Raw genomic sequence first — 24,656 nt, 5'->3', positions numbered from 1 at the left:
CCTGGTAGTCACTAGACGTCCTTGCCATCGTTGGTTTCTGATCTCCTCCTCAAACTTCTCAGTTTGGCACCTTCGCACCTCTTTCTTGATCCCTTGCGCGTGTTCCAAATCCAACTCCAGCCCCAAGTCCTCCGCGCACTTAGCCACTTCTTTAAAAATTGACCTACGCCCCATCCTTGCCGCTTGCTCTTCAAACTCCCGTACCATTCCCAGTGCACGATCTTCATTGCCATGGAGTCTGACTGCATCCTTGATTTTTGTGGCTTTGTACTCCATTTCAACAGAGCGCAATCCCCGCCCTCCTCTACTTCTTGGCATATACAACAATGCATTCAAGCTACATGGGTGTCTACCCTCACTCTCGACAACAATCTTGCGCGCTTCCCTATCGATCTGCTTAAGTTCCATCATCGGCCACTGTTGTGTCCACATGAGATATCCAAGAACAGGCAATGCAAACTGATTTGACGCTACCACCCGACTATAATCGGACAAGGGACTTGTCCAAATAACTGACAATCGTCTGAGATACTCTCTTGCTGCACACTCCAGGACCAACTTATCCTCCTGCCTAACACTCTCAAGTACTCCAAGGAACTTGTACTGCTCACCATCAGCAAGACATGGTATTCTAGTCGACTCCACAACTCTCCCCCCTGAGACAGCAGTCACTTGGACCCCTCTTTTCACATGGGCCACCGCACACTTCTTCCACTTCTTCCACTGAAGCCCCACATCCTCCATAGATGACTTAACCATCTTCATAACCCGTTTAAGCTTACTCTCCGATGCAGCGAAGGTCTTGATATCATCGATATACAAGAGTCCCGTAACCTTGCTGTTAATAGGTTTGGACATCCGGTATCCTTCAGCGGCTCTGATCTTCCATGCCACTGGGTTCAAGCATACGGAGAACAGCCTCAGGCACAATGCATCCCCCTGAGGTAACCCTCTGTTGAACTTAATCCTTTCGGAGGTCTGTCTCCCTTCCCTTGTGATCACCACTACCTTTGTGTTCCAACTCTTACACAGTTTAGCAATGACTTTACACAACCATGTGGGAAACCTGTGTAACGTCATCAGCCCATTCAACCAACTATGATCTACAGAATCGTACGCCTTTTTAACATCAATCCAGGCCCCTCTCAAATTCCGCCTCCTCCTATGACAATCCAACGCAACTGTTCTGTCGATCAATAAGTTGTCTGTTGTTCCACTGCACCCTGCACGTGCCCCCCTCTGCGCACCCTCCATTAGATCGTTCTCCTCAAGATGCTGGTTTGTTGTGACAAGCAGACACGAAGTGAACCACTTATAAAGCGTGTTTAGACAAGTGATGGGTCGTTGGTTGTCGCTTGTAAACTCTCCGGGTTTTGGGATTAACGTTGTTTTCCCTTTACGAAACGATGCTGGATACTCTTCCTCATACTCGGAGATCACACGGAATGACGAAATAACACCCTCATGCAGCGCTTGGGTACGTTTGCACCAAAAATTGGCGATACGATCCGGTCCAGGTGCGCTCCAATTCTTCTTCCGCGCTAAAACGTTTACAGCCTCACTTTAACTATGTCCCAGCCCTCCTCCACTGAAGGAGGGAAGCGATCGTGAATAATAGCTCGCAAATCATGCAGCCATTCCGCGCTTCCGTTTCCCGTTCCGTTCCCTTCCCATAATTCCTTCCAAAAGCCACTTGCTTCTTCGATATTAACAAACACCTTCTCCTCTATTTGCTCATCCCGTTTCCCAGAGTCTACATACTTTGGACGCTCACTCTCTTGGTCGTTAGCCAACACTCTTCTCATGCCCGCATATACTCGGCTAGTATCATCTTTAAATTGTTGATTAATCAACCTTGCTTCCTCTAGCTTGTTGCCTCGCACAAAGCCTTTCTTCAGTTTTCGTAAAGAGGATTTCTTCTTCTCAATATACCCGACAAGTGATGCTATTGATGACGTGCGGCATTCCTTGTGCAAAATCTCCCGGTTCCTTCTCTCTCTCTTGGTGAGCTTTCGGTTTTCTTTCAAGCGATCCACTTCCGCTTTGGCAATTGAAATCTGTTTCCTTATTTCACATACAACAAATATATATGAAATACATATATATGAACTGCGGTTATGAAACGTATATGTGCACGATCCTTCGCAGTAAGGCCATCAAATTAACTCGAGTTAACTCGAGTTAATTTGATGGCCTGCTCCCAGTTGGCTTGTTAGCTCAATTGGTAGAGCGCTGCACTAGTATCGCAGAGGTCAGTGGTTCGAATCCCGTACAGGCCTGAATTTTTTTCAGGTCTGATTTTCACTATTGTTTAAATAGTGCTTTACTGCGAAGGATCGTGCACATATACATTATTTCACATACTTTTTCTACGTACAAACGGCGCCGTTTCTGTTGCTTACTCTCTCCAGCTGATGGTCTTTTCGGGCCTTTCTTTTTCCAACGTTTGTACAACAAAAATGCAATAACAACAGAGTACAACGCAGCTTGCGATCCAAAGATACGTGAACGAGTTGTCCGTAGGGAGTACTTTCTATTGTCTCATCAGCTCTGCTAACACTTGATTGATGTTCTCGAGGTCGCGCTTTGTTGGTTTCTCCTTAATACGGGTGTCAAACTCGCAAGCTTTGTACTGACCTTGGCAGGTGTTAATTTGGCGTAAGATGGTAATTGAGGATTCAAGCAAAGTGCGTGCCTCTTCACTGATGGTACTTGTCATCCCCTCGGGACTAAATCGTTCTCTCATATGCAAATCCAAATCTACCTGCACAGCGCACGAATTAGCACTTTGCAACCATTAATATTCTCATCCAATTCTTCGTAAACACTCTCTCCCTCCTTCCTTCTTTAACTTCCCCCAATCCCTGCACTCAAACTCTTTGCAACACTACCGAAAGTCTTCTCTAGTCTGGCGGCTTGATCCCGCAGGTTTTGACTCGTCAGTGCGAGGTTACCATATCCTTTCTCTTCCCAAAATTCTTTCATCATCTGCATATAAGCCATCTTTCGTCCATTATTCAACCGCGGGGGATCATCTGATTTCACCCTTTCCAAAGCTCTCTTCTTGCACTCCAACAAGTCATTGTTCATCCTAACATTCCATCGTATCCTTCCGTTCGCCTGTTGTCGTCGTCCATCCGCCATGACACAAATCGCTCGCATATCCAAACAAAATAAAAATCAATTCAGCTAAAACTCCCGCTCAGAGACGCCAAATAGTCTCGCAAAACTGCTTAACAATCTGCAAAGTATACTAGATACTTCTTTAAGTATGCTCTGGCGCTCTAAACTCGGCCTGCTTTCGATGGGAACGGATTTTTATGAGAACACTCTAAAACACGTCCACACTACTTGCCGCCATTATTATTATTATCATTATTATTATTATTATTATTATTATTATTATTATCATCATCACCATCATCATCATATTCAACCATTTTCTCCTTTCGCTATTTGTATCGTGGCTTCTGCCCAGATCTCCACAGCGGGCGAGATGGGTCCATCTTGCCCGCTCAGGATCGCCCGCCTTGATACCAAGCAAGAAAAATACATTGCTTGCAATGGACCTACAAAGTTCGTAAATTTTGGAAAAAAAACGGCGACGGGGTCACAAAAAACGAGTAACAGAGAAAAAAGAAAACATTAAACGGTCCTACAAACACAGTTCGATTTATTTCCTAGCTCTCGAAATAAACAAGTCACTCTTGATTCTCATCACATCGATTTTGTTTTCGCTTTATAATAAATCCTTTATTGACCGTTCTTGAGGTCGAGATGGCTAGATGTTAGCCTAGTTCAGCTATCTTGATCTCACGAATGGTGTCGTGTCCAGACTATTCCGCGCGCTCTCCCGTTCTGAAATGACGTTCCTGTAGTCTCGTTCCTGTGCTCTTTCCCGTGGTTTTTTTCTGACTCAGCTGACCAGTTACACCGATTTCTCATAAGCAAAGATGGCGACGAAGTTTGGCTGGAAGAGAAAATTGCCTCAGAATGTAGTTGAGAAAAGGGCTGCTGTATTCGATGAAATCAACCAAAATCCCGATGATAGTGAAGAGCCATTTGAATTGGACTGGCGAGTTCTTTTGGTGAAAAAAGGTTTGAAAAGCATTGAAGATAGCGTCGCCAAAAGCAAGCGACTTGAAGAAGAAGGAGTCTCTCTAGCAGAGCAACAGAGGTGGTGCTTTTTGAAATTGTTGTTACTTTGATTCGTTATATCTACAGTAGAGTAGTTTGTTCCCGTGAAGTAGCTTCTATATCGCCTCATAGACGCAGTGCCTCTCTGAGTTCTTAGGCCTCCATTAAATATACGTTTTATTCCCTTGGCATGGAGCTTTTACTTGCTCTGCAGCTGTCCTAACCCTAAAAACCTAAAAGTGACCGGAATCTACTATCTCCTTACAGTCAAACTGCTGGATCGTCAATTAAGATCATGAGATTAAAGGAAATGATTGATAACCTAAGAAGCTTTGATTGTTAAATGAATTCTCCTAGTCAGTACTAAAAAAAATGCAGAGATAAGTATGCAGAAAGTGTGTACTGATGCGAGGGTGTACAGGGTTAAAGGTTTTGTTATAAACTTTTATATTTATGTATCTTTACTTTCATTTAATGTTGTAACAGGTACTGGGAAGCACTCAGGAAATGGAACGAAGCGATATCGTTGACTCCAAACAATGCAAATCTTTACGAAATGAAATCACAGGTATTGGTACTTAACATACTTTCCTCCTGTCGATCCCTTAATTCATTTACAAAATTTAAAATTTCTAGGGCTTAGGCTAGAATTTTAAGCTATAATATTAGTTCTTCATCATATTAGTTTTGTTGTTTGTGTATCTAGGTACTATTAGAGCTACACGAGTTGTTCCCTGCCATACAAGCAGCAGAAAGAGCAGTGTCTCTGAACCCTCACTGGTATGTAACCTATCAAACTCTTGGTCGTGCACAGATGGGGTATGGTGATGTTGAGATGGTAAGTATTCCATTTTTCAGCTCTAATCTGCTGAATATGTCAACTGATTGCTGTAATAAACAGAGCAAATCAAAATGTTAATTGTTAAGAAATTGATAATAAAATTGATAATAAAATTAATAGTCAATCTATTTGATAATAGTCAGTTTGTTACTTAGAAGCTCTCTACGATTTATTACAGACAGGGTAGGAGGATAGTGTCTCTATGGGGCAAGGCTAAGTGTTTGGAATGCTGGGAAAGTGTTCGCACTGGTAATCCCGAGTCAACTCCCAGTATCCTTAGTTTCAATTTTGATTACAAGGGAAAGCAATCAGTGGAAACTCAATTTAACAAAGTGCCAAAGGACTGGGGAAATTGGTTTGTTATATGGAGGGTTTGTCATATCAAGGTTTTGTGGCTTACATTTTACTGTAACTTTAGGCGGACTGAAACTGAAGTATCATTCGTTGTACTGAGGATTTCGTGATATAGAGGTTCATTGAATTGACGTTCCACAGCATTATGTTAACCTGATCCTACATGTTTAAAGACAAATCCTCAGACAATTGACCACAAGCTTTAATTATGAACAATTTTTTTAAAGAAATTTAATTGTATACAAGAATTTTGACTAGGACTAGGATGATGAGAAATCTCATGTGAGAAATTTTTGGTACCATAGATGTTCCTAGCTTAGAATTTTCCTGAATTTTATTAACATGACATCAATGATCACCATGTCTTTTGACATGTGATGTCTCCAATGGTATTCAGAGGTAGTTAATCACATACTTTCAGTAAAGTTATCACATAACTTTTGAATGAGCAACTTAGCAATGTATCAGATACAATAAATATATGAAGTTCATATATTTTGAACTGTGGTATTAAATAGGTATGATGCACGATCCTTCGCAGTAGATAGCGCTATCTACTGCGAAGGATCGTGCATCATACGTATTTAATACAGCAGTTCAAAATATATGAACTTCATATATTCATTGTATCTGATTTATCATCATGGGTTTATTACGAATCAACTTAACGGCCTGCTCCCAGTTGGCTTGTTAGCTCAATTGGTAGAGCGCTGCACTAGTATCGCAGAGGTCAGTGGTTCGAATCCTGTACAGGCCTGATTTTTTTCAGGTCTGATTTTCACTATTGCATAGGTAGCGCTATCTACTGCGAAGGATCGTGCATCATACGTATTAGCAATGTATTTCAATTTTCAAATTTTTTATGCCGGATTTGTACAGAAATTTTAACATCTGTTAATGTTTTAGCTCACCTTTTTTTTTAAAAGTTGTTTAAAAACCCTATCCTAAAAATAATTTGTGTTATTTCATTTATAAGTAAAATAAAATACTTTAAATGTTTTGTACCATAGGGGGTGAAAAACTTCTCAAAAGCTATTTTCTTACGACCTGATGACTTAGAGGTAAGGAAATAATCAATCTTATTATCTATCTCAGTAAGTTTGTGAGCCACACCACACTGAATTCAAAAGTTTGTTTCACTTGAAATCTTGTCCTCTGTTTGAAACCAGAGATTTAATAGAAAAAAGTTACTAACCTCACTTTCTCAGCTCACTTGCTTAGTTTTATGGCTGGTACACTTTGTGCTTGGGCCAATAATCCAAGAGGAACGAACTGGGTCGGTAACTTAAAGTATGTATCTCAAACTTGGTCAGTAGGTGTTTGATGGGTCATTTTTCACAATACTAGTAAGATGCAAAATACAATAAAACAGTGTTTCCTTACGTGCATCAATTGATGCATTTTGTTACCTTGCTTAACAATACATTTTTTTTGGAGATGTGGACAGAGGATTTACACTGGGCCTGGAAACTAAGAGACCAGAAAAGGAAACAAGATGAGAACAAGAATGGTAGAAATCTTCCTGAACAAGAAAGCAAAGAACTTTTAGAGCTATATGCCTCAGACTTAGAACAGGAAAAAGAGATGGAACGGACTTCAATGAATTTAATAACCAAGGAAAAGTGAAAGATGTAACATTTAAAGAATGTATTTGAAGAAAACAGTTGTGGTCAGGCAATGAAAGTCTCTTCCAGGAACTTGACCTGCGAGTGAGTGGCACATGGAGTGCAAAATGTCTTGGATTACAGCTTGTGCAACTGATCAGTAGTCTGGTCAGTTTCCTTCAAAACTTGTTGCGATGTAATGCACATAACCCCTGGAGTTGAGTAAATTGTAGTCACTAGTTGTGATAGGGAATGTACAGTGACCTTAAAACATATGGTTAATGGCATGGAGGTAGATGGTCATAAAAAACAACAGTTTTACTGGCTACATTTCTGTAGCATTTTGGGAAGGGGAAGTAAACAACTTTAAAAAGCACTCAAATCATTTTGAACCGAGAGAACAATAATAAAGTTTCCATTAATTTAAAACATATGGAAGCCCTGGATAACTTGTCATCCTTCACAATGACAAGATTCCACTTCTAACCCTTAACTCCTAAATGTGATGAGCTTACAATATCACCTGTCAATCAAACATTTTAATGCTTACTAGAAGAAAAGAAATGATCACCAGTTAGAGGTGTTCTTCATTGTTAAATGAATTCTCCTTGTTAGCACCTGAGGAAATTATAAAGAGAACAATGTGGATAATGTGCATGTGATGTTAGGGTGTACTCCCACATATTTTTCTGCTCCAAATCTATTCATTCCTAAAGAGAATGCCAAGGTATTACATTTCTGGGATATTTCGTTTATTGAAGCCAAGTAAGTGTTACTAATCATTGTCTTATTCTGGAAAATCCTAGTTTGCCCTTTCTTAAACACACTAATAATGAGGATGTGATTTACAACTAGTTTCTCTAATATTGTATGGTGGTCAACTGATGAGGTCTTGACATAACCAGTTTAATCTGTAAATGGCACAGGCAAAATAAGAGTCAAAAGTAAAGCTAACACAAATTAGTATTTCCCTTAATGTGCTATATATTACAGCTTACAGAGAAATCGAAACCAAACTGAATTTGGTCAGTCCTTTATCCCCAAAGAGTTTACTGGCTTCTAATTTTTCCTTACAGCATGACCCTTGAATCAAATATGAAGGTCATCAGAATCACCATTCCAAGCTCTTAATTGCCCAACAAATTCTCTTAGTACTATAGGAAATGTTAAGGCAATAGTATGGAGAATATGAATCAGGGTTCTTGCACTTTTTCAGGAACCCACTTCAAGGACCTTTTAGGTCATTTTTAAGGACCTTGGCTCGCAAATTCAAGGACCTGTTTCATTAAATAGGAGGTAACAGAAAGAATAAGGAAAAAAAACCACTGCTGTTACAACCCTGGACAAAATTGTTGAGACATTTCAATGTAATTTTAATTTCCCGCCATGTAACAATCATTTCCTAAGGAACAAACTTGCCCCCCTCCCCACCCCTGGTACAATGTTGTTGGGGCTTAACAGCTCAAGCATGCATTTCTTGTGTTACTGCAAACAACATTGCAACAGGAGAGGGGGGAAACAATCTTTAAATTTGCAATGGTAAGCACTTTTGTCAGGGTGAGTGCAAAAAATAGGTATTTTTGTAACATGTCTCGCATATCAAACATCATTATTGGCAGGGGATTTGAGAGAAAACTCATTTTCGAGATTTGTGCTAGAAACTTTCACTTTCACCACCAAAAACAAAAGAAAACTTTGACTTCGATTCATCTGCACTTATTTTCAAGGACTTCTAAGAAATTTTCAAGGACCGAGACTAAATTCAAGGGTTTTCAAGTCCTGGAAAACAAGAATTAAATTAAGGACTTTCGAGGAGTGGGAGTCCTAAATTATGAATATTCATGTTAGGGTGCCAGGGCTGAAAAGAGAAGCATGCCCAAGGAACCATTTCATATTTGTCAGTGCCATTTCAGAGTATATCTTAAAAATCCCCCATTTTACAGAGTTTGAGGAGTGCTAAGAGTAACATGCTTTAAAATTAGCTAATAGTTTGACCACAGTCTGCATGATGTTGGTAACAACTCAACCTAAGGCATCACAATAAAGCAGAGTTCACTAACTGCTGTAGCTGCGGTCATCATTAAAAAAATCCATCAGGTCAACAGCCAGGTTGCAAAAGCAAGACTCCGAGTGTTGTTTTTGGTCGTCAAATTTGAAGCTCATCTGGAGACAATTTGGGGAAAGGGTAGAGACACTTTGAAATCTCAAAAGGCAATAATTGTGGAAATTTCTTATAATTTTGGTGGAGAAGATAACCTTGATTTCAAGAGCGTAAGCTAACTGCCTTATCACCTTGGGTGCTGTCTTTGTCAAAATTAATTACAACTTCACCACTTGGCCTTTATAATGCTCTTTATTCATCTAGTAAAACCATTACATCATTTAAATTCTGTTTTCATAGTCTACATAACAATATAACAGTTAAATCCTGGGCTAAAATCTGCAGTTAAGAGCCAGTGTGCTAACATTGGATTGAAGATAAATTAGTAGATAGAACTATGTAGTAAGATGACTTTTGCAAGATTTAGGTTAATACTACAAATTATTGCTCAAGGAATAGCTGCTAAAATTGACCTTGTGATAATAAAATAAAATATTCTACTCAACCCTTGACTGATGTGCCATTGAAAGTATGGAGTTGAAAACTCTGAAAAGTAAAAATTTTGCAAAGAGTTTTTCTTGGCAAAATTGACCAGTCCAACTTGCATATCAACACTGCTGTGTCACTTTCTAACAAATCCTAACAAATAAGACAAAAGAAAGCAAAAACAAACAAACAAAAGGAAAAAAAAAATTGAACCATAAAAATGAACCAAAGATTAGGCCTGTCAAAAAATAATTTACTAGAACTTGAGTGGTAAGGCTAGGTTCACTGGACAATTTTCCCCTAAATTTCTAATCTATTTCCTGTGACACTTCATCATGGCTGCAAATCATGTGAGCATTTTACACATGAAAGTTTTGCTAAATGCACACAATCTTAAAATCCATGTCAGTAGCACCTTTTTTATCCTTTAGATAACAAAAGCATTGCAAACAATTCTGCAAAGTTGTATGTTGTATGCAAGGACCCTTTTAGACCCATAATGAAGAAATGTTGATTTTAGTTAATCTTGAGACATTTCTCAACATCTCTTACTGTAATAGGTTGGAGAACTTAAAATAAAACCATTACTCCCCTTCGTCAATATCATTTCATTTCAAGATACAATCTAATGACAGCGAACATTGTTTATTTAAATTCTCAGGAAAAGGGAACCACTGGTTCATCTGCTAGCATACAATCAAATAATAAAAATCATACAGGAATAAAATAAACCTAAGGCTAGAAAAAATTTGACCTAAACATTGTTGACAACTCTTAAGTGATATTCTATGCCCACAAATAAAATATTGGACAAAGAAATATATCATTTGCTGACCAAACACACGAGGGAGAGCTTTGTTCACACAGTTTAAGTGTAAAAATTATTGTAATTATTGGTAACTACGGGTTGTATGATCAAAAATCTTCATCACACAGTCTTAAAAAGAAAACTTGTTTCTCCATCATCCTACATTCTTCATAAGATATTGAAACTTTCTCTCTTTGTAGGCCTATATCACAACAAATAAAGCTAGGCTTCTTAATTTCTGAGCTCACTTTAGGGGTTACAATCCCCATTTGAAGATTTTGTTAAACTTTATACATTTGACAACAAGCATATTTATTTGTTCATGAAATTTCCTATTGCAAAGGAATCCCACTGTTAAGTCAATTGCAAATAAAACTTGGCCAGTTGTAAAGAATGAGTCACTTTCACTGGACACTATTCAACCTTCTCTGCATCACCCTTCTCATACTTTGCAGGCCGCTCACCCTTCTTGCTGAACTTTTTCACTAAAGCATCTTTAAAGCTCTTCTTCTTCTTCACCTTGGTGCCCTTCTTTTTAGTTGGGCTCTCAGGCTCTGGTGAATCAGCACCTGGAACCAACAACTCACCATCTGGACCATCCTCATCTGCATCCTCAGTACCCTTTTCATCACCTGCTTCGCCATTCACTTCTGTTGTGATTACCACTGTCTTCTGTGCGTACTCTCGTCTCACTTCCTTTGTCTCATCGCCGTTGATTCCCTTCTCATGAGGCACTGACTCTGTGATCACAACTTGTGATGTTTTTAGAGTCACTTCTTTGTTTTCAGGGGCCTTTTGAGAGGGAAAGAACTCAAATTATTAAAGAATTTAACCCTCTAACTCCTACGATCTGATTGTCAATAATACCCTCTAGGTGCTGCACATTTCCATATATATTAGGTAAAAGATTTTGGTGTCAGTAGAATCAAATGCAACAAATTTCTCATATATCTGTTTTTTGTTAGCACGTTCAATAACCTTATTGTTAAATCAATGTTCATTATTTCAACTATGTTATACTCTTTGGCTTTTATTATGTGACCACTTGAAATGCTATGTACAGGAACACTTTTTTCTCCTACCTGCTCCAAGTCCTTGTCAACTCTTTCTGGTAAGAGATCCTTAATTGTCACAGGCTCATCACTCTCCAACTCAACTTTCTCCTTGTCTTTCTTGTACTCTGTAGACTTCACTGGGGTGTTCAGCCACTTAACACGGTTTCTGTAGGTGTTTGCACGTCCTGTGGAATGGGCTCTTCTGATTTGTCCTCGTTCAATCTCCGGTGTGTAGTACATCTTTGCTCGTGTGGATGACACAGTAGATGGGGTGGTCACTTCACGTTCTGCAGGTTTCTCACCATGGAACACTTCTGGATTTTTATACACATAGCCTGTCTTATAACCCTGTGGATGAAAAAAAAAAAATAGACCATTCCTTACACAGTCAACCCAGGTGTTGGTATTGGATGAATATTTCATGTATATTAAATACAAGACATTTCTTAATGCCAGATCTCAAAAGTTGTTGAGCTAAACTCCAAGAAGGACTAAATACAAAAATGTGATTTTTCCCAAACAATTTAACACCAACAACCATTTTCTGGACAAATACCACACATTTTCAGCTATCACGTTCTAGTTATGGTGCTAGTTATCCAGTTTGTTTACTAGCCAAACTGGCCAGTGGAAATAAAAAACCGCTAGCCAAAACTGAATTTCTACTTGTCTGTGGCTTGTTGGCTACCATTAGTGTCCAGCCCTGTGTAACAGGTATCTGGGTACAAATAATGCACAAATCAAGTAAAGTTATTCACAATATGGTATGGTTAATTCTTGTACAGTGCAAAAAAAAATCCAACTTGTGTTATGCTAGACCTGTAACAAACAGCTTCTCTATTTAAAAGAAACGTTCATAACATAAAGTAGTTTGATAATAAATTACTAATTTGACATTTTTTAAGTTGTATCATTGAGCATTTCTTTGTTGTCATTTGTGTTTTGACTCAACCTGCAGCATCCTCAGAATACAGCACAACTTGTAAAAATACTCAGTGTTATCATGACCCGTTTGGTCCTGCTTGCCAATTCCATAGAAGACCATAGTTAAAGCTGACGTGTGCAGGGTGGGACAAGTTGATATGCATTCAGTCTATACATCACAACCTTGAGCCAAATATTTTCCTGTCTGGCCCCCCAACCCAGTCAATAAGCAGATAACACTACAAACCAAAACTTCAAATAAGATTTATGTATCCTAAGAATTATGACCTTACCATAGAGTCCAGTAAACGCATGTATGCTTCAAACTCCATCTCCCCTGGTTTCCATTTTAATTCACTAGAGTCCACACCCCCTCCTCCAGACTGAGCTGTTTCTTTCACTTGCTCTTTGGCAAAATCTTCACACTTAATAAGGTTATCAATGCCAACACCAATAGCTCTAACCTGCAAATATAAATGGGTCATTATGACTGTAAATAATGATGTACAATATGACTGGTAGAACCACTATAACACCATGCATGTATTCACACTGTAGAAGACCAAGTTCACATTTGTCAAAAGCCATGTGCAATCAAACCGATTCTTTTTCCTTACTTTTGCAATATTGCATGAGTTGTAGTTAACTTCATCGCCATATCAATCCTGCTATTTTTACCCCCAAAAAACAGAACATGAGACTATAAACATTTGCACCATTCATAGCAACAACTGTCCTGTGGTGTTCTGAGATAATCTTGGCATTCAAGATGTGCATTAGTAAGATAAGGAAAAGTAGCACAAAAGTAGAGGTTGCAATGAATGTTCTACGCTTTCTCTTACTTAAAGAAATTGACTGGGAAGTGAAAAGAAGGAAAGTGCATCACCAGGAGCCACAAAAATATGACAGAGTGGGCATTTGGAAGTCATAACTTTCAATCTGTTAAAAGTGGCATGACAAAATGTAATTTGTGGTTATTCGCCTGCTTATGATTGCCATGCATGCCAAAATTAGAAATATCAAAAAACATTTTTTAGAATAAAAAAGCTTAAGAAAACAAATTTGTGTTTTTGTTGCTTGGAAAATATAAGTGGTTAGCTACTTTAGGTTCTTTCTGGGTAGAAGAGCACTTCATATATCATTTCCGAATGGTTACTTATGAAATGGATGTGTCAAAAATGGCATCTAAAGGAAATACTGTGTGAATCACAAACACCATTAGACCAGGATTGTATCGCTATTTTGCCAAGAGATTTCAAGTGAAACTTTTATCACAAGTGTCTAGAAAATGGCACAATGTCAAATAATGAGATGTTGCAAATTGGCTACTTAACCTATTGACGTCCAGTGCGCCCGTATGCGCCCGTGGGGACCCACACCCTTTCTACGCCTTGTGACATCATCACTTTTAACCCTGGAGCACGAATTTGAGCACGTACTTGAACAGGTTGAAAATATCTTACAAACGATACCAGAATGAGTGCAATTGAGTGAAGGAGATTGGAGAAATAGCCAAAAAACCATGTAGTTTTGACCTGAAAATCTGGATGAAAATCTTGTTCCATTACCCACCTACTTTTCTGAGCATGTGGTTTGAAACTGATGAGTAGTTTCTGAAAAATCTCTACACCAAAATGAAGCCTACTAAATTTCCAGCAAATGAGGAGAAACTCCAGGCAAGGAGAGGGGAAAAAAAGGGCAGGAGAGAGAGAAAAGTAAAAGTCGTAAGTGGGGCATTACTTTTCAACCCAAAAACTATCTCGAAATTTTGCTTTCTGCGCGTGCCTGAGATTTTCAGGCCACCATTTTGCATTTGGATCGAAAGGCCGTCAAGTGTATGAGCTGTCAAGGGGTTTTTGGTAAGTTGGAGCTTTTAAAACCACAACAGTGACCTGAAATCTGCTTGACTAGCTTCAAAACACAGTTTTCTACAAAAGCTGTGGCCATTAATGGGTTAAGGTTACCATGCACCTTCAGGGGTGTCTTGTGTGCAAGCGATGTAGCGCGTCCGGTTTAAACTTTAGATATCTAAACCCCCAGATCAAATTAAAGCTTATAGGACTGGCTATCAGACTAAACCAAAAATTTTGAATATAAAAATTAATTGTCAAATTTTTCATGACTTCTAAATGCAAGCGCATGAATCACCTTTTAAGAGCTACAAGTCAAAGGGAATTTGTTTGATTGCTCTCAAATTTTGACAGTAGCTAGTTTTACATATAAACAACAAAATTATGTCTCCGAATTTTTTATTTCTAAATACTTTTTTTCAAGAGCAATTTTTGTATGATCACTCCACATTTTTTTATTTAAAAAATGTTCTGTAACTTTTCACTGAAATTGAATAAGGCAAATCGCAGACATGTTTTTTAGCGTTTGGCCCCGGAAATGCAGGAACACATTAAATAAGTGAAAAACAAACTTCGCTTTAACATGTAACGTTCAAAAGGTGATTCAGGTGTGGCACTCGCATTTAGAAGTTTTGAAAAATTCGGCAATCTATATTTTTTTCAAAATTTTTGGTATAGCCTGATAGCCAGTCCTATAAGCTTTAATTTGATATAGGGGTTTAGATATCTACAGTTTAAACCGGACGCACTACATCGCTTGCATGCGGGACACCCCTGAAGGTGCATGGTAACCTTAAACAATAATCTTCAATGTGTGAGAAAATAGAAGCATTCCAAAAGATCAAGGTAGCCACCAGTACTGCCTTAAAACAAGCAATAAAGGAAATAGTAGGCTACAAATTCAGGCATTTCAAAGGAATTGCAACTGCATTAAGTTCTTTGTACAATACTTGAATACATACACCCTCCATCTCTTGGGTGGCCTGGAAATGGTAAATGATGTTGCAAAATGGATGTAATGACCCCATGACAAGATTTTATGTTTCTAGACATCCATGGGCCATTGATTTAATAACTCAAGACTGTTGTTCTTTCTTTAATTCATTTTAATGAACTAGAATTAATAGGAATATCTCACCTGTTGGGTGCACGCCTTAACAGCAGAATGTGCCAGGTGAAATGCTTCTTCAATAGTTTGTCCACAAACAACAATACCATGGTTTCTGAGGATCATTACCTTTAAGAAAGAAAGCAGGTTGGAGTTCTGTTGATGGTTTCCAAAGCAGTGTCCTAGTAACAGCATACTTTAAAACAATTTGGAATCCTTCATTTGTAAATCGTGGTTGACACCACTGTTAAGAGTAATTGACTGCCAACAAAAATTGCCAACTAAATTATGGTTGTCACAGGTCAGGAAAAAGTCAGGGAAAAAAATTTCTTTAAGGTCAAGTAAAAGTCAAGTTTTGAGTAATATGAGATCAATCATCTTGTTTGGCCTCTTCTAAGATGAAAGATGATGTCAGTTTCCTTTTTGCACGAGGTTGATGTCACTTTAGTACATTGCATGTGTATGCTGTTAAATTGTATAGTGGTATTAATACCTTGCTTTCTTCACCCATGTCCTTCACTATTGACTCCTTTTCTTCTTCATTTGAAAAAATCCCTCTAAAATCATGGTAAGCTACTTCACCCAGCTGTAAGTAAAACAAATTAATAACATAAGTCTATGAATACTTCTGGTGGCAAAAGGAGTTGTTCTGTTTTCTCTTTTTTTCTTTGATGAATTTTAAGAAGCTATTTATTTGAAACAAGCCATGCACATGAACACAGTATTTTCTAAGCACTGCTTTATGATATGTACAATGGTGGTGTAGAGGATACATCCTAATTCATACAGATATCTTAAAAATATTAACAAATTCAGAACATCTCATCTGCAATAGTAGGAAAGAAGAGACTTCAAATTCTCAGCCCTTGCACTTTTTGACAAGTGGAGAAGTTCTCCTTTACAAAAATTCTGCAATTCAATCACTTCTTTTTGCGGCCAGAGTCTACATGCTTGGTCTGGAGAAAAAAATTATGCCACAACACTAGAAATGTGACGCATTTTTGTGTGAAGTTCAAGTAAAAGTAGCACCTCCACTTTAAAAGCACAGCAGAAGCATGCAAATCCCACATACTCTTAATACAGCCACAATCTGTGCCATTTGCATATTCAAACTGCAAGTCAAAGACAAGGGTGCACAGGTGAAACAATGGTAGAGTGCAAAGCAAGAGCAAGAACTTACAGTGAGAGCCTCTATGGAAATTGGGAGAAGTCCACACTTCATGGCTGATACCTGGAAAGTAGAGAGTATTTCAGACAGAACAATATAAGGAGTTTGTGCCTCAAAAATGATTTGTACCACTGCTTTATGCCCAACAAGAATTAAATTAGATAGACATATGCTCATGGCCTAGTGCAAAAAAAAAAAATAATAATAAAACAAACAAAAAAAAAAAACCAGCTGTATTCCTCTCCTAACTAAATCACTAGTGAAACTGTACTTTTCATACATCTCTTATAGACTAGGTTTACACCAGAGGAGAGTTTTCTGGATTCATAAATGTTTCCGGATTCATCAATTTTGGAGTATTCAGATTCGTAGGCATTTACACTGAAAGGATATTCGGATTCCTGACCGTTTACACACAACGACAACTCCGGGAACATTCGAAATGGAATGGTTACCAAGCCCAGTGTTGTTTCTTCATTCGATCGAAAAAGTGAAAATGCCTCCCCCAAAAAAGGCTAGAGTAGATCCAGATGCCACAGAGGCAAATTTGAGTTGGACAGATGCCAAGCAGTCTACGTCGTCGGCGATTAAGTGTGGCTGACGTTAAACTTCCTTGCAATAATAATTTGCGTTTCTTTAGAAATACTGTGGTACACATGATAAAATTTATCGCCTGAACCTGCTACAAGATTAGGCAACGGGAGACCGCCAGCAATGTTAGCACCAGATCATTTTGGTTTCACCGCAAACTCAAAAGATTGCAGGTGGAAATAATATCCAGATTCGAGAAAAAAAGCGGTTACACGACAAAACTTTCCGGATTCAAAAGTTATCGGATTCAAAGTTCCCACTTTAAATTCCGGATTCAAAATCTGCGGAGACACGGCCAAACCAGGAAGTTTTTATTTCGGATTCGTCCACTTTCGTGTAAACGGCAGAATGAATCCGGTACTAAAACGTTTCGGATTCATCATGAATCTGGAACAATTTCCTCTAGTGTAAACCTAGTCATAGTAAAAGGGTCGACAGCACTTTTATGAAGCAATGCTTAGATCTGTTGTTCAGTTTATAATCTATAAATATTAGACTAGCTTCCCCTGATAGCTGTTACATGAAGGTTGGAATAGCTCATGGAGATCGCAAAATGTCCAGTCTGGTGGCTTAAAAATTTGTGGAAATTCAGTAAAATAGGAATAAGGACATGGAATGATAAGAGAAAAGAAATTTATCATGCAAGTGTACATGGAGTGACAACTGGATTATAAAATCTCCTGGAAAAATTTTTGAGCAAGAAAAAATATAAATGAAGGACTGTGTTCTTTTTGAAAGGCACAATACTTGTTATTATTGGAATAAGCAAGGTGAGGATTGAATCTAGCAATTTCTGTTGGAGTTACAGTAAATGTTCTCAAAGGTTAAGCTTGAGGTGGTTTTAATAGGTCAAGAATACTTTTAAGAACAAGACCATCAAGTGAACCTGCATCAGAAATACCATAAAATGGTGATTTCAATATTGTCAATTAAATAGGCTGTGTAGAATGCATGCAATATATACCAAATGAATCAGGTAAAACAGCCTTACATATTAAAAATTGCTCTAGACTCGTTTATACAAATGAACAAATGTAAAAATACACAAAGACAAGTGTCAAATTAAAGAAGGGTAAAAGCCTGTTGAGAAAGTTCGAGAAAATTCATGTTGTTGTAATGTCACGACTTTCAGCGTAAAGCCGGTTTTTCTTTTTACAACGACTGAACGCAAACTGTGAATCGACAGTTCTAGACTATCGAGTAAAGAAAACCTAATACTACTTGGATATCCAAAAATTACTCTCTGCGCGATCAACGAAAATGTTTAATTTATAGTTTTTTTCCAAAACATGAATAGCAGATTTATTCAAATCGTACAACCCTGGTCTGGCTCGAGCAGGTGCTAAACGGTAAACACGAGGGATTAGGCTACAACCAGAAAACTTGACCTAAGGACTCAGCTTTGGACGGGCACTTGGGTTTTAGTTAATACTACAACTGTTGTTAAATATATATTTTTAAAAGAATCTGGAATAATGACGAGCTACGCTAGTGTTACATATCCTTATCAATATAATCCAATGTCTTCCACAATGCCTCGATTCAACTGCATTCTTTGTGATCATTAAAATTTCATCTTTATTAAGCTTAACTTTACATTTGATTCCTCCTTTTTCGGTCTACCGAACATACATATCGCTGTTTCGTCACAAAATAAAACTTGCTTCAATATCGATTAGACGAAATTCAACCCAACACTCGGCAGTAATTTGATGACAAGAAAATGTACTGTTTTCTCAACGGAATCTTCCGCCCATCGAGCTTCCGATATCTTCAATTTTTTCTCCAACATCAGCTACATAAACAAGTTAAATACAGTTTTAACTCTTCTGGGCAAATAAAAACTCCAGTGAGTGACTCGTATAGTTTTCTTGACGCGGGAAGGACAGTAATAAAACAATTTGACATTTTGCTACGAGTGCGTACGAATCGAAGCCTCGATCGGTTGTCACCTCTCTCAAACCTGCAGAAATGGTAGACCCCTGCAGTTGAAATGACAAAAGTCACGCGAAAAAGACAATCCAGCCACTTTTTCTTCATTAAGGTTAAGGTAAATCTATCGGCAATGTAAATTGACAAAATGAACAACACTAATTTCATGACCAAGTGTAGTATCGACGGAGAAAATATGCAGTGCATACCGATATGACGTATCAGAATTAAGGCCAGTTTGTCAGAACACAACCGCGCAAAATTACCTAAATGAATGCTACAACAGTTAAAGGAAATAAAAATAGTTTGTATTCCTGCATTAAGCAAGAAAACTCACGGCTACAGTGTCCGCTTGGTGAAGATGGATAATCGCTCTGGCATCTTTTCTGGCACCATGGAGGGCAGAATGCAGCAACATACCAGCTTTATTCACACCGAGATTGGTACTACCTTGATCAACCAAAGTTCCATCAGGATTGACTTTTACCAGACTGGACGCAGTCACTTCAGTGTACATGAGTCCAAATGGATGGATCAGGAAACTCTCTTGGTCCACCGTGGGGCGAATCTGGAAAAATTGAAATCAACATCGACAATTGTAACAGACAAGTCTTTTGTATCAGTGATTCACTGCTCTGTACAGCCAAACTATCTACCAGAAATGCACCACTGCATTCGCCAGCCAATATAACCACCAGAACAAATGGATTTAGAAATTTGTACATCGTTCTATAATTCTTGGGGCCTAGGAACATGGAGTCACAAGTTAAACCGAGATAGTCACGTACCGTCCGCGGCCAGTGGAGGCCACTGAAAACAAACTCTCGCGCGAGTCAACTAACACAAAACAAATACTACAGTACAGTTCACCAAACACACGAATTTTACGAGTATTTACCGTTATGAAGCTATATAAACCACTGTTCCATCCAAAAAGATCGACTAAGCGATATGTGGCGGCAAGTTTACAACGTAATAACCTCTCCTGTTTGGAATAATTCAAAGTATCAGAACCTCTTATGTCTGCTATTGGAGTGACAACAGCCGACATGCCTCCTCCATAGTACGTACTAGAGGGAATCAGAAAATCTTGGTACGTGCGGACGCTTTCTCCACCACTCTTTGGGCCATTCTGAACGTAGTTCTGAACTAGGTCTTCCAGTTCATCGCGAAGAACTTTGTCATTCAGAACAAGAGAAACACGCTGTCGAAGCTTCAGACCACGAACGTCGCGAACGACATCTTCAGGCCTTCGCACTGCTCTTCCTCTCGAAGGGGCGCTAAATCTCCTCGCTTTACCATCCATTAGCGGTTTGTTAGCCTTCCCTGTCGACATGTTGGCCAATTTGGCTTAGGTTGTGAGGCCAAACCGAGAAAGAAATGTTTTCTGAATGGCGATCACACCTTCGTGAAACGCCCAAACCACGCGCAGAAAATTCAGGAGTATACAATGCTCATGCGTTACGCTCGAAAAAAAGTAGTGTAAACTTTTGTCTCATTGGCTAGGAGGTGACCACGTGGTAGTAATTAATGATTGCGCGCAAAGAAGATATAGTAACACGCACGAAGACCTCACACAGGTGACGGTTATTGAAGAAATCGCGTCTTAAGAGTATAATGAGATTACCTTCGCAGTATATTAAAACCGGTCTGAAGAAGCTTGACAAGGAACTCGACGGAGGAGAATTATGTTTTTTTAGAACATGGCCTTGCCCTATATCCGCTGAATTGCAACCAGATGCGTATCTCGCAAGGTTCAAATGTTTGAAAAAGGATCCAGTGACAAATTTGATATTTTTTCCTTTTTTGCCATCTCTTCATGAAATCGTTCATGAATGTTCTTTCCGTTTTTTTTTCGTCATCAATGCCTCGGCCGTCCTTCAATTTTGAAGTCCTTTTCACACGTAAAAAAGTGAACTAGTAATGCGGTCTTGGACAATTGGGCCTTTATTTCAGATGTTTTAGTATCGTGCATTTATAGAATTTATCATAGCAGATATCGATCTGATTGGATCCTTGTGCTTTATTTAGCACGCATGCATCTTTTTTTCACGGACTAAAGTAGCCAGGAAATTTTTATTGGCGGTGCGTTGGGTGCGGCGATTGAGAATATCAAGGGAAGCAAATATCTGTCACCTAATCTGACCCGCCCTCAATTTTACTATCGGGTGGCAATCAATATCCTATTACGTTACCGAATAGCCGAGGTTTTGTCAGATTCTACACTCTTATTTGATTTTCATGTCAACTCTTAGAAAAAGTCCGAGTTTAAAATTTTCAGCGCGGAGCACGACCTTATTTGAGTGCACAGACCAACACAGATATCCTGAGGCTTAGCTGTAAAGAGTAAACCAAGCATCGCAGTTTTTGTTTTCGTAACAACGCCATTTTTGCGGTATTTCACAACGTGTTTGTTCATTTATGTATTGACAAACTTTCGTATTTATCAGCGGAAAAAGTAGGCTTGTTATCTATCGCTACAGAATTACATGCTATCAACAAACTGGAAAAAATTCGTTTTGTTTCAAGAAAGATCGCGAACAATGAAAGGGTCAAGAGGTAGTTGATGACCTTTGACCACGTGGAGCGCGTCTGTCAAGTTGAGAGGACAAGAAATTCAGCGTGAATTCATCTGTGGTTATCTGCAGGAATCGTTGTTAATGAGGCTTCTTTCGGCATATTTTGTCACAAAATAGAAGTATCTAAAGGTTGCTCTTTAAGATATAAAAAATTGCTCGTATTTCATTTTTCCTGGCATTTTTCCCAACATGCGGTCTTCGTTCGTCCAACGCTAATAACAGATGGATCCAGAATGTTTTAAGAGTCAGCCACAGGATGTAACTGAAAAGCAAGGAAAATTGAGCGTCCTTTTACGCTGAGCGCAGAATTTTTTTAAACTCATTATCTCCTCTAATAGAAATTCTCCTTTTAAAGACCCGTCTGCATTGTAAGACGTTAAAAAAACAAAAAAAAAAACAAAGGCAAATAAAGAGTGCGATCAAGCGGAGATAAATATTCTGTGATTATGGGAAATCCAATATCTTTCGCAAGTTTCTTTTTCTCCTAGGGACGAGTCCCTTAGGCCGTTTTCAAAATATAAAGAAGTTAGAGCATCCATTTCGTCAGAGAAAGAAAAGGAAGATTTAGTGCAAGTGTTTGTAGTTTCCGTAAGTAAAATGATTAAGAGGATGAACCATCTACAAACTGATTACGAAGTAATCGACGGACTACTGCATTGAATTGTAAATGAGACTATAAAACATACCACAAACGAAGAAGCATGACTGATGAGTAAAGAATACTGTTTAAGCGGCGGGCTTTCGTGAAATCTTGCGACGGAAATTTTCCGTATCACAACCTTAAAATCCTCTCTCCTTCGTATCGTATTTCATCAGATATATCTGTGCCCTATTTGTTAGGGTGGCTGACGGGTAGGGAGAGGGAGGAGTTGTCTCGCGACAATTATCTTTAGGATTTTTGGATTGCTGGATTAAAATAGAAAGGAGGTTGAAAGTGTCGCTCTTTTAAGTATCAAATTAATCATATGAGATACCCAAGTTAAGCCTCTTTGACCTCCACGGCCGGTCTCCAAAAGAAACTAATCGAGAGATAATTGCTTCCTAGTCTTCCCTTTGTTTTGGCTATGAAATCTTCCAAATAAACCGCTAATTGGGCAGAACCGCCATGAATCACTTTATCGTGTACTATGGTTGGCAGAATTGTCACCTAAGCTCGCCAAATGATGTCGATGATACGTCGCAGTGCCAGCGACAGGAAATTAACTTCATAAAGTTAAAAAAATATCGTCAGCGCGGACTATAGACATTTACGTGGCCTACTTTAGGAGATTATCAGAACTACTCCTGATTATACGAGAATGCGATAAAAATCAGAAAGTAGGGTTGGGGAGGAGTGTATCAAACATGTCCTGCTTTCAGTAGTTCTTTCTTCTGCTAACCACACCTAAACTGCAACTGCACCTCTTGCTTTTGATTGCTATCATTTCCTCTCTCTTTCCTTTCAATTTCGTATACTGTACCCTTCCCAACTTTCTGTCACCCTTTACCAATGATTTTTCGATAGGAAAAATTTAAGTCCTTTTTTTCCTGGACGTTAATCTCATGATAGCGATGATATCACCCAGCTTTGGGGCGGGGGTATAGTCCCTGGTTACACCCTTCTTTTCAGATGGTTCCTGGAGCCTCTCACGAGACTGGAGAGACTGTTATGAACTGACATGCTCCATCCGTCATCAAGCAGCTTCCAGCAGTTTTTACTCTAAGAGCCAACAGCCACAGTGGCAAACCGTGCACGTGGTAATTTGTTTTGTATAATAATAAGCATAGACAAAAATTGAAGTTAATGTATGGAGTAATGATTTCGTTGTAGTAACATGGTAGTTTGAGTCCTACTGGAGGGACCTGGAACCCGGCACTCGCCAGATTTAGAACTCCACACATCAGCTTGAGACTTGGAAAATTGCGTATCATGATTCATGTGAGCAGCGACCAATGCGACTCGTGGTTTCAGTTGGTTTTAGTTGTGGTTCGACTTTCCCGTCCACAGTTGACTCAATTTAACTTTTTTGAATGCTTATACTACGATAGTGGCAGGCCCGAATCTCGTTCATCGCTTGCACAAATTAATACGGGCGTATCTCTACAAGCCATCAACTTGTCACTATCACAGACAGTCCTTTCATCTCGATTTCATCCAGTTTTATCTTAATCATGCTTCTCAAACAGGCAAGCAACGTGGCTTTTTTAACATCTACTTCGAGCGTCAACCAAATACACACAAATCTCTGAACGTTTTTTTTAAATTTCTGTCAAATATCCTGCAGACTACTGGATGAGTGATCGGGGAATCATCAAGGGCCTTTTTATAAAAACCTTGGAAGACGATTCGGAGAAATGATCAAATTTTACATTTTACTCTGCCTGCCCCACCATAACAGACGTATCGACACAGATTGGGTTTTTCCGGAAAAGGGTCGAAAATGTGAGAACTGAAGGAGCAACATGACTAACATGCGGGAAGCCATGCTCGCAACTGAAAGATCTCTCTTTGCTCGCGCGACGATCACGAAACGCGCGCGATTCTATTAAAATCCCTGGACTTTTTTTCCCTCTGTGATTCCCATGCCGCCCGCTAAGACAAGTAAGCATAAGAATGATAACATACAATCTTAGAAACATACAATCCTTTTACATAAAAATAAATCTGCCCAAATCGAATTTCTATATTTTCCTCCATTTGGTGCCAGAAAATTGAGAATCGTTTCGTCAGCCGTTTCGAAAAAGAGCCAAGTAAGTTGAAATAGACAGCCTTCTCGTGAAACATTTTCACACCGCTAGTGTCACAAGTTCAAAAAAAGTGTTTTGTCTGTGGAAATAATAGTGCCATGAATTAACTTGTTGCCAGATGGAGAACTTTCATAATACAATTCGACAATCTGGTTGTCAGCATGAGACACGAAACCCAGTCTGAAGGTGACTGGCTTGTATCCATCTCCTTCTCAGAACTGTCTTTGCAGATCACCAGTTTCTCAAAATTGAAACAAATCTGTTTTGGCTTGGACTTAAGCTATCGGTGCTGTATGAGTGGAAAATTTTTTTTTAGTTACCTCGGAGAGAAATATTTTTGTTTTAATTAAAATTGTCTTCGTCCGTCAAAACCTGACCACATCATTAAAAA

General features: G+C 38.8%; 2 protein-coding genes and 1 long non-coding RNA gene across 3 annotated transcripts; 1 reads left to right on the top strand and 2 right to left on the bottom strand.

Moving 5' to 3' along the window:
* The first annotated feature begins 3,921 nt into the window (after positions 1-3,921).
* On the top strand, positions 3,922-9,748 carry LOC111324447 (tetratricopeptide repeat protein 33). Its single transcript, XM_022928003.2, has 5 exons — positions 3,922-4,177; positions 4,624-4,705; positions 4,844-4,975; positions 6,343-6,393; positions 6,770-9,748. Exons 1-5 carry the CDS (start codon positions 3,954-3,956, stop codon positions 6,956-6,958), a joined length of 678 nt encoding a protein of 225 aa, XP_022783738.1. The 5' UTR covers positions 3,922-3,953; the 3' UTR covers positions 6,959-9,748.
* Positions 9,271-20,414, bottom strand: LOC111324446 (alpha-adducin). The gene is made up of 8 exons (XM_022928002.2): positions 19,858-20,414; positions 19,297-19,527; positions 16,449-16,499; positions 15,762-15,854; positions 15,299-15,397; positions 12,604-12,774; positions 11,414-11,734; positions 9,271-11,123 (listed from the first exon to the last, which is right to left on the bottom strand). The coding sequence occupies exons 1-8, from the start codon at positions 20,293-20,295 to the stop codon at positions 10,746-10,748; spliced, it is 1,782 nt and encodes a 593-aa protein (XP_022783737.1). The 5' UTR covers positions 20,296-20,414; the 3' UTR covers positions 9,271-10,745.
* Positions 20,415-21,323: 909 nt separating this feature from the next.
* Positions 21,324-23,567, bottom strand: LOC148742146 (uncharacterized). Its single transcript, XR_015998425.1, has 2 exons — positions 22,225-23,567; positions 21,324-21,800 (listed from the first exon to the last, which is right to left on the bottom strand). It is a non-coding gene; the product is annotated as an uncharacterized LOC148742146 (long non-coding RNA).
* Between the last annotated feature and the right edge of the window lie 1,089 nt (positions 23,568-24,656).

Source organism: Stylophora pistillata, chromosome 1 (genome assembly GCF_964205215.1).
Source record: "Stylophora pistillata chromosome 1, jaStyPist1.2, whole genome shotgun sequence".
Taxonomy (NCBI): Eukaryota; Metazoa; Cnidaria; class Anthozoa; order Scleractinia; family Pocilloporidae; genus Stylophora; species Stylophora pistillata.
This window is presented reverse-complemented; position numbering and strand designations above follow the sequence as displayed.

Coding starts and splice junctions, on each gene's coding strand:
- LOC111324447 (XM_022928003.2), top strand. CDS start 3,954: ATGGCGACGAAGTTTGGCTGGAAGAGAAAATTGCCTCAGAATGTAGTT. Junction 4,706..4,843: donor TTTACGAAATGAAATCACAG/GTATTGGTACTT, acceptor TTGTGTATCTAG/GTACTATTAGAGCTACACGA. Junction 6,394..6,769: donor TACGACCTGATGACTTAGAG/GTAAGGAAATAA, acceptor TTTTTTTTGGAG/ATGTGGACAGAGGATTTACA.
- LOC111324446 (XM_022928002.2), bottom strand. CDS start 20,295: ATGTCGACAGGGAAGGCTAACAAACCGCTAATGGATGGTAAAGCGAGG. Junction 15,398..15,761: donor ACATGGGTGAAGAAAGCAAG/GTATTAATACCA, acceptor TCTTTCTTAAAG/GTAATGATCCTCAGAAACCA. Junction 11,735..12,603: donor TGCGTTTACTGGACTCTATG/GTAAGGTCATAA, acceptor TTTCATCCACAG/GGTTATAAGACAGGCTATGT.